Raw genomic sequence first — 10546 nt, forward strand, 5'->3', positions numbered from 1 at the left:
CAAAACAAGATCATGGACGTGATTAAAGTAGTGAGTGGGTTTATTTACATTTTGAGTAAAACCAATGGAGTTTAATGAAGCATTAAATGTAGTGTTGAGGCAGTTATTATCAGCACGTACATGGATATTAAAGTCAGGCACTATAATGACCTTATCTGCTCTAAGAACCAAATCAGATAGAAAGTCTCAGAATTCAGTTCAAATTTCCGAGTAAGGGACAGGAGGACGGTACACAATAACAAACAGGACTGTTTGTTTGTTCGTTTTACTTTTCCAGTTTGGAACATAGGGTAAGAGTTAGGCTTCTTAAATGAATTAAACCTATGTTTAGGTCTGGGGTTGATTAATAAGTTCAAGTGGAAGATTGCTGCTACTCCTCCATCTAAAATCTAAAATCTATTTGATGGTCACTTATCAAATAATAGCAGGTATTTAGATGAGAGAGATCTGATATTTAACAGTCCACATTTGATTGTTTTCTTTTTATTTTGTTTTGTGAGAGAGGCCATGTTTATTTTTATTAAGTTCTTATGAATCACTCCTCTTGTGTTGATTTTTGGATATAAAACAACCAAGTCAAAAGACACATCCTGTGGTTGAGGAAAAGATGTTAATCTGTTTCAGAAGGGTTAAATTATTGGCATGTATCAAACAAAGAAAACATCTAAGGAGATTGATTAAACTACTGAAATTGGGTTGAGAACTGTCCAACTCATTTTTAAAATTTGGAAAGATAGTGGGGAACCATCATCTTCAAGGAAGAAATATGGTAAGAAAAAAATCTTGAATGACTGTGATCGATGAAAAACTGCAAAAACGTTTGGTGAAATCAAATCACAACAAAAACAACAGTAGAACTCACAGCTATGTATTATAGTGAAAGTGAGAGCATTTCAACACACACAATGCCAAGGGAATTCATGGGATTGGGACTAAACAGCTGTCTAGCCTTAAGAAAACCACTTGTCAGTGAGGCTAATTGGAAAAAAAAAGGCTTAAATTTGCTAGGGAGCATTAAGATTGGACTCTGGAGCAAAGGAATAAGGTCAAGTGGCCTGATGTGTACAGATTTACCTCGTTCTAGAGTGATGAGTGCATCAGGGTAAGAAGAGAGACGGGTGAAGTGATGCACCCATCACGCCTAGTGTCTACTGTACAAGCCTGTGGGGGCAGTGCTATGATCTGGGCTTGCTGCAGTTGGTCAGATCTATGTTCAGCAACATTATGTGGCCAAAGAATGAGGTCAGCTGACGACCTGAATATACTGAATGACTAAGATATTTCTTCAATGAGTTTTTTCTTCCCTGATGGCACGGGCATATTCCAAGATGACAACGCCAGGATTAATCAGACTCAAATTGTGAAAGAGTGGTTCAGGGACCATGACACATCATTTTCACATTATGAATTGGCCAACAGAGTCCAGACCTTAACCTCACTGAGAATCGTTGGGATGTTCAAGAGAAGACTTTGCGCAGCAGTCAGACTTTAAAATCATCAATATAAGATCTTGGGGAAAAAATAATGTAACTGGGGATGGGATTAAATATTTGTCACATTGCAGAATCTTATTCAAACAATTCCACGGGGAATGTGTGTTGCAATAAAAGCTAAAGGTGATCGTACAAAAAATTAGGGTCAGTGACTTTGGACTATTTTTGTATATCAGGATAAATAACAGTCTATATCAGGAGTTGATGGAGACCAAAGCAGAGCTAACAGAGAAGCAAAAACAAGACGTAGATTAGTCAGCTGCACGGAAACAGGACTCCACATGGAATGTAGTGTTACATATCAGATGAATTTGTTAATCTTTGATAAATTAACCTAATATGTCAAATATTGCAAGGACTTTTTTGATATACAGGAAAGGTTAATTGGGTGATTCAGCATGCTTCTCCTCCACTGTTCTGCCTCAGTGGGCATCGAATAAACACCCAGATATGTCTTCTGTAATGCAATTAATGCCTGTATCCATCTGTCATTAAGTAAGTGCCACTCAGCAGCACTGGTGCATGACTTTGAGGTCATGAATGGATGGTTAGCTAAATACACACGAGTACATTATGAAGAAAATCACATCACCAAACGGCGGTGGTGGTGGTGGAGGTGGGGGCTTACCATGGATGTTTCAGTTCAAAGTGATGTGGACTGCACCAATAAAGTTTTTTGTTAATATTATATAGTAATAATATGAATCATTAAGTTATTTATAAACCAGATTTGCAAAACTTGACTGTGAATATGAAATGCTTTGCATGGCTCAGCACATTAAGTCAGTATCAGTCAGTGGCAGGGTCAGAGGCCAGAAGAGCAGAAGAGATGGGCACAGGGTGTATTTGTTGCTGCTGTCATTCTTATCCTCTTACTCACTCTCCCCTGATAAGATGCCGTGACAACTGTGACCTTGAAGCATGATGATGATGGTCTGACATCACACAAACAGAAGCAACTGTAGCTTCAGGCGTTCTGCAGGCGTAGCTCGTTCCTCAGCTACAGGTAGTCTGCTGTTTTGCTTTTCCCACACCCAGCTAGTCGACATCTCCACGACCAGTCCTGCCCAGGAAGCTTTACACATATAGGCAACCATTTTCAATTAAACAATACTTTAGCAAGATGTTACGTTTACTATTAATGCCACTTAAGCAAGGCATTAAACCTCAGACTGCTTCAGCTGTTCTGAGACCAAATTATACAGTGTAGGTGTTTGTACTGAGCTGCTTCCAGGACTGTCTTTCAACCAATAATAATGTGGAAAACTATATTTGTGTTCAGCAGGGGTGGATCTAGAGAGGGGCAAGGAGGCAGCAGCCCCATCCAGGTCTCCCTTGAAAGACAGGTTGCTAGTCTCAATTGGATATATGTAGTTAAATTAAATTAATAATAAAGAACAAAAACTTGCTTTTGTGCTACCTGCTGTGTAAAGAATTTATACATCTGCCAATGGCGTTCAGTCAATCCATCCTAAATAAAGATAGAAAGATACATTTAGCTAATTAAAATCAACTAATGTTATATGATATCATATATGTTCCCTAACCAGCAGGTCAGTATTTTGGGAAATACATTTATTTGTCTTCCTGACGAGACTTTGATGAGAAGACAGTTTGTCATTCAACAATACTTATGACTTCTATTATTACCCTGTTTATTAGCCTCATTGTCAAAACCCAAAGTCTGAGGAATACTGCATTATATATTTTATGTCCCCTTTAATTTAAGGATGTGTTTCTTGCTATAAAGTAGTATTGAATTCTATGAGTTTCTCATAAAGAAGGTCTGAATGGTGTTTTATTTCTTTTTTTGTTTTTTTACTACAATCTAGTAATTGATATATCCTTTTATATTCATACGGCCACTAAAAACCTTTTAATGAAAAAGCAATGCTCTTATAATTTTATATGATCCTCTTTGTTGTTGTTTTTTCCAGCAGAATAAAAATCTTTGTGCTGCTTTACCACTATAAACAGCTAATGCTAAGAGAACAAAAAGCCAAGATCGCAGCAATGTTTACAGCACAATAAAGTACACACAGCTTTTTATAAAAGCTATAGGATTGATTTCTTCTGACATTAAATGGGCATCACAGAGAGAAGAATGATTGTTTTATTCACTTTCTCAGCTGGTCAGAGACGTCAAACTGACATTCACTGTTTGAGCCGAGACGCTTACTTGCTGCTTCATAGCCCTTGTCTGGTAACTCATTCACATGCGCCCTGTTATCTGTGGTACTGTTTCTGTTTGTTTTAGAGGCAGAGGGTAGAGGAGAGCAAGAATGAGATGGGTAGAGAAATATCCACAGGTTCTTCGGGACTCTGTGTGTGTTTTGATCTTGAGTTTTTCCTCTTTTCTCAATGATATTCCAGGTGTTTGTGAATTTTGCAAAGGACCAGCATGGAGAGGAAGACTCTCAAGCCTATGACAACCCAGTGGACACTTCAGATGAGCTGCCACTGCAGTCTGTGAGGACCTCCGAAGAGGCAGTGAAGATGTGACACAAACAGCAGTACTGTATACCTGAACACAGAAATGTTCGCACTGACATTAAATGACACTTTCATAAGCAAAGCAATGCACTATATTTGGCCCTAATTACCACAACGTGAACAAGTAGATCTTTGAAAATACTTTGACTTACCTTGGCAGCGAGTGCACTGTGTCAAACACTGGTCAACAACATAACGTGTTTGTGGTGTAAAAGGACAGTGGCACTGACTCTACAGCTGCTGCACTGATTAAAAATTCTCCATCTGTTGTCAACATCGTTAAATGATCTGAGTCAAACTACAATATGTGACCATGTCTATTCATTTGACAGGTGTTAATCAGCCTTTGAAAACATTCAGTTTTGTAATATACATTTACCTCAGGAGAGAGCAAGGAGTAAACGATCCCCTGAAAGCATCACACACTGCACAGTGTCTACGTTAGCATTAGCACCAATAGTTAATTATATTCTTTTAATTTTTTACAAGTTGTTTTAGATTCTAATGATTATAATAAGATCGCACTGTGTAATGATAGACGAGAGACAATATGTGACCTGTTTGATAGATTTTTACTTCACCATTAATCTGCCTATTTAACAGTCAATGAACAAATGCTTCATTTATTTAATGACAAATCAAATAATATCAATAAGCTGCTCATTTCAAGATCTTTTGTCACTGTAAATCTCAAAAGATTTGAAGGCGTAGTAAGCTTCAACCTCGTACTGCGTGATTTGCTGCTGAAAATGATGAATAACTCTGTGAGACGAGTTAGAGTTTAAATGTCTGAGCGAGCTTCCAATCAGCTGTAGATGATGTTTAATAAAAGAAGCTGAAACAATGCCCAGTCAGTCAGAGCCAACTAAATGTTCAGTCTGCAAGGAAAGCACCAACCGCAGCTCACAACCTTTGTGATGCTACGTTAGATGCAATGTCAGATGCGCTTGTGGACACACATCACAAATTTTTCTCCAGAATCATTAATGAATGGATAAAAAAAAAAAAAGTTAAATTTATGTTTTATGAACATTTTTAAATCATTGCCTCATGAAATCCCTATTTTATTTATAAAAATTTTTTTCACTGAATAAAAAAAGACTATATCACTGAGAATGTTTGAGGGCATACTGGATCTGGCGCTGGTGTGCAGACCACAAAAGCCAGAATAGGGGAGCTGTACTGTAGCACTCCATCTCATGCACAAAACCCTGCTAGTAAACACATTTTGTCACAGTGGGCTTTTTTTGCACTATGGAAACATTTCTGATTTATGTCTATAGATCACTTTATTACACTATTTTATTGCAAATTGTTTTGTCAGGTTTTCTATTCACATATTTACAGTTTAAAATGAGAACACTGGCAAATTAACCACTAAGAATTAGTACGTTTAGAAAGAATCAGTTTTGTTTATATATGACAACCTTTGATAGCAATTTATTTTCTATTACCAGCTATTTGTTCTAACTTTTGTTCCATGACCAGCTGCCTTAATTTGAATATTTAAGCAGTCTTAAATATGTATTGTGTGTATAAGTGCTTCATGTAATATGATGCCACTGTAGAACACTTAAATCTGTAAATCCGGGGGCAAAGTGTAAATACGCAGAATAAAGAATTAGCAGAATACATTTTATTGCATTTAACAGCTAGTTGGTCCTAATGCTCCTATTATAAATACTGTGAAAATGGTCAATGCTGCGTACTGTATGTCAAATGTCACTCAGGATTGTTTCATGGGCAGTTTTAACTCAGGAATATTCACATCTAACGCTTCTTACAATTTTGGACGCTTTGTTCTGAGAATTTGTAAATGTCTTAACATTTACAAATCCAAATCTGCTTTTCTTATGCAAATCACAACTCTTGGCACTTACTTGAGAATGTAAATACTTGTTCAATCGGCTCCTCACAGGCGTGCTGGTTTATTTTAAGAGCCTGACATCATTTGTATGCCGTGCTAACTTCCGACATTAACTGTCATGCCTGTTGCAAAGAATAATCAATCCTATTTGTAGTGAATAATATTACTTCATGCCAAGACAATGATTAAACATTTGCACAAACTGTGATGCATCTGTGGTTCTGTTTGTGTGTTGCCTTATTTGTCCATTGATTCATTGGATTCCAATCTGAAAGTCTCTTCAGTTCAACTTTTATTTGCTGTTTCATTGCCTTGCCCTTCTTTTCTATCTTTTATGTCGTTCACTTTGAGTGCAGCTTTCAGTTACAGGCTCTTGTTGACTCTCTCGTACATCCATCGTATAACTCAGACCATGGGAATCCAAAATACAGACTTCACCACAGTGGGTAAGACATTTTATTTCACATTTAGTGGCATAGCTCCTTCTCAATGGGGAAGAGATATTTTGTCTGCCAGATTCCTGAGAATGAATTCATTTTCTTGTCAAACACGTTTTACTGTGTGGGTTTTCTTTCTATTTGTTTGTTTTGTTTTTTTCTAGCAGAGCTACAGTAGTTTGCTGTAAGTTTATACCAATTGTTTTCCCAATTTCATCTCTATATCACGAAATAGGTCTCTCTTTTGGAACAGACAGTTCATTAGTATGTAATATGTGTGTTAAAATGTCGAACTCTAAAAACATTTCCCCAACCAATTTCCTGCTTTGTTTTCTCTCTGGATTAGACACTCAGACCTCAACTAATCTATGTAAGTGTCTACACTATTTATAAGTCTAAATTATTGGTAAATGTATATGGATTTCTTTTTTCTCTCTCAGGTATTTGGTTGTTTTTGTTTGTAAGTCAGACATTTCTCTGTATTTACTCTTAATACTACAACCAATAATCTATAATGTACATTTTACTAATGGTCATTTGCATTTTCATTTGTAGAAAATGCAATTAAATAAAAGAAGCCTCATGTTTCATAATTTCCCACCAAATATGACTTAACAATTTGCATATTAATTGAAACTTGAACTTTGTGCAAAACGTAAGTGAATTACAAAACAAAGTAATGACTGACAATTTTCTCATCAATGAATATTAACTTATTGATAATACTTATGAATACATTCATATTTTCATCACTTTAATATTGCAGCTGATGTCAGTGGATGTTATTGTAACAACACTATGCACGGTTTGATCACATGTTTTAATTGTAATTTGAATTTCCTCTGCATCATGTACTGCAGGGAACATCTGAATTTCACACTGGCAATCGATAAAGTCATTTGATTGAACTGTATTATTTATTATTTATCTGATTCTGTAAAAAATATCCAGTAACTCCAGTTATTGAATAAATGTGGTGGAGTGAAAGTGCAACGTTTGTCTAAAACATGTATAAAGTAGCAGAAAGCTCTCAAAATTGTACTTAAGTGCAGTACTTAGGTAAATTTACTCTGTTACTCTCTAACTGTTTGGATTACTTAACGTTTTAGTTATTTCGTCATTGTCATTTAGCTGCTTGTACGTTACCCTATGTAGCTTTTTTTATTGATTACTCAGCTTTTACTCAGCCTCTAATTAGTTTTTTTATAGTTCTTCAGTATCACTGATGTTTCCACTCACAGAACATCTCAAGTCACATTATCTCTTCCTTCAACTTGAGTATCTTGAGTTAATGTTTGGGCTTTCTGCCTGTGTCGTGGCTTTTCTTTTCACTTTATTCGTTAGAACGCCGAGCTCTTGGGCACAGCGCCAGAGGCAATCAGTCAGCTGGGAACTTCAGAAGCAATAAAACTCAAGTCTTAAGGTAAGATTACTTGTCACATTCCACCATTATTCCCTAACAACGTTTCTTTTTCTTCTTTTTTTCTTGCCCCGGTGTATTACCGGGGAGGTGAATGAGCAGAGGTTACACTACACATCTGGAGATTGGAGTGTGTAGGACTGAGCACACAGGGCTGGTAATTCGTTTGAGCCATTGATTCTCTCCCTGATGCATCTCTTCAATATGCAGCTATATTTAAACATGCAGAGCAAGACGAAACTATGGAAAGCATTTCATTAAATGTTTATTTGGTTGTCTCCCCTCTGAAATAATAGAGAGTGGGGAAAATAAGTACAGACAGGAACACCAGGTAACAATACATAAAAGATATTTTTCATTTCAAGGAATTGAAAGCTGCTCCTATTTTTGGAGAGAGATTTGTCACAGAACCTTTTGAACAGCATCTCTAGCAGTGCTTCCTCATTTTATCATCAAATTCCTTATTTTTCTGTTTAATTTACTCAACTTTACAAGCAGCACCTTATTCCGGTATCGCCGTTTTCTGCTGTAGATCTCGGTGTGCATACAAGACTCGTTCCCATGACTTGACTTTTTGCCAATCTCGGCGTCAGGTACAAGTATACAATGAAAGGCGTTGTCAGTCTGAATGGGACGATTACAGGAGTTAGAGGGGATTCAATGATCTGCTCGACAGGCGAGCTTTACAGGAAGCTCCTGCCATCTTTTCAGACTGTAATCACCCTCTGTACTCTGAGTGTGCTGTTCTTGCTTCGGGGTACCAGTTATAGGAGGCCTAGAATAGGTAGTAATTGGTGCAATGTCTCTGTTCCTCTCACTCCAGTCAAACTAGTACAGAGACTTCAGAGGCACTCGTCTAGTGTTATATTTGTATTATTCTTAATTTTAATGGTTTTCCCTCATTGTGTGTATTTTTGTGACAAACTTGTGCTACTTATCCTTTGAGTTTTATTGAAAGCAGACTCCCCTCTGCATAATCATCACTCATTAAACATATGTCCTCTTTTTTATGCTTTTTACAGTATTGAACTAAACATATTAAAATAAATTGTGTTAATTTGTGTTAAGCTAATCACACAATGTGTATTTACTTCTTTTACTAAAGTCACGCACACAGTATTTTATTTATTTAGTTTATTTTTGCTCATGTTGTCATATAATAAACATATTTTGTTGTATCTAACAAATCTCTGAAGGCACTACAGTCTTTGAAAAACAACTTGACTGTCATCCTGCATGTCCTTGAATTGATTGCATGTTCAGTCATTAAAAAGACATGAAATCCTCTCTGCATACAGTACAGCTCAGTAATTGAAAGGTTTCCACAGCAGCAGACATCACTACGGTTACAGAAACACATGGATTGTAATATTGACCTTACTGATGTTGTGTTTTGTTTCTTCACACATGATTTTGACAATTTGTCAACTCAGTTTTTTTTAAAGTCAGAGACTTCATCCAGCATCCAGGTGAAAAGTCTTTGCAGGACTCAACACTAACTCCATCCATTATCTAAACCAATGCTAAATCGATGCTGTTGTGTTTTTTAATGCATTGTTAATGAATTGTTATATATAAAACACAATTTGCACAGTCTGTGGCAACAACAGTGTTGTTACAATACCTGAAGCTGCTTCATACATAAAAGAAAGATGCTGACATTTGGGGATTGGTACCACAAGTGCCCCGAACCAGAGTGCTTGAAACGTTGCCCTTTTAAAGCCTTTGTTGTGATCAGAAAGTTATTTTAAAACCTAATTATGGTTCTGACCTGCCTTTTTTTTTCCTTCTTATGTTTGATGGTTTCTTATTTATATGAGAAGCTATTTATTTTCTTATTATCATAAGTGATCCAGGACTTAAACGTCTTTAGACTGTGATTTATGTAGGTAGCTTGATATTTTGGCCGTGTGAGCCAGGATCATAAAGGACTAATGCGATGTTGTGGTCATATTGCGCGTTTTACATGTAGCCAAATGTGAGTGTGAGTACAAGCAGTTTATTACTAATGAACTTCAGCAGTTTCTTGCAGACAAAGGAAAAAGAAAGAAATAAGTGTTGCATTGATTTTGGACGCTGCAGTGTGTGTTTTATCTTTCTGGCTGAGCTGGCTCTGCATTTTTCAGCAAGCATACCCCCAGTGTGAGACCCTGTCTACAGCTGGTGTAAAATATTACACGTCTGTGCGTGTTGTCTTGTGGTAAAGCGTCTCCTCCTTCATTTAATTGCCTTTGTTGACATTTTTATGCATTTGCGCCATGCTAAACTCTTCATCTTGTGTGCTGGTTTGATTTAAAGGATGAAAATACCAACTCCTCTTTGCCCTTTACTTCAAGGTCTGACATAACAGCTTCCTAATCATTTTTTCCCCATTGTATTTTATGGTAGCTATTCTACTGTATTTGAGGTATGTCACCGATAGTTCTGGTTATTTCTTTAGTGCCAGGTTCGGTCTGACACGCTGTAGACACAGCAGAGCTCAAACTTCAGAGTCTTATTCTGTCACCTCTGTGTGGCTGTATGACCCCCTGTGCCAAATGGTGGGTTGTGATGACACATCCTGTGACAGGGCTCAGGTTAATCGCCCCTTTAACCAGACAGAGCTGCGTCAGTAATGCCTGTAATGACCAAGTATTGTCGCTCTTGTAGTCCAGTGCTATTTAAGTTACACCAGAGAGCCGCCCACCTCTATGGGACTTCATGCTGAGGGATGATGAGGGTTCGAGCTCGCCATGTGGTCCTCCATTCTCTTTTGATTGGTGTTCATTTAGGAGCTCCTGCAGCGTTGAATGCTTCAATACCACCGTGAAGCCAGAGACGTTTCTCAGTGCCTTCC

At 37.2% G+C, this 10546-nt stretch overlaps 1 protein-coding gene across 1 annotated transcript in view; it reads left to right on the forward strand.

Annotated features, from left to right (window-relative positions):
• LOC113157683 (phospholipid-transporting ATPase ABCA1-like) overlaps positions 1-4740 on the forward strand; it is a 135803-nt gene extending 131063 nt beyond the window's left edge. The window contains 1 exon segment of the mRNA XM_026353281.1: positions 3867-4740. Coding sequence (XP_026209066.1) covers positions 3867-3995 — 129 coding nt within the window. The 3' untranslated portion in view covers positions 3996-4740.
• Positions 4741-10546: the final 5806 nt, after the last annotated feature.

This window comes from Anabas testudineus, chromosome 18 (genome assembly GCF_900324465.2).
Source record: "Anabas testudineus chromosome 18, fAnaTes1.2, whole genome shotgun sequence".
NCBI lineage: Eukaryota > Metazoa > Chordata > Actinopteri > Anabantiformes > Anabantidae > Anabas > Anabas testudineus.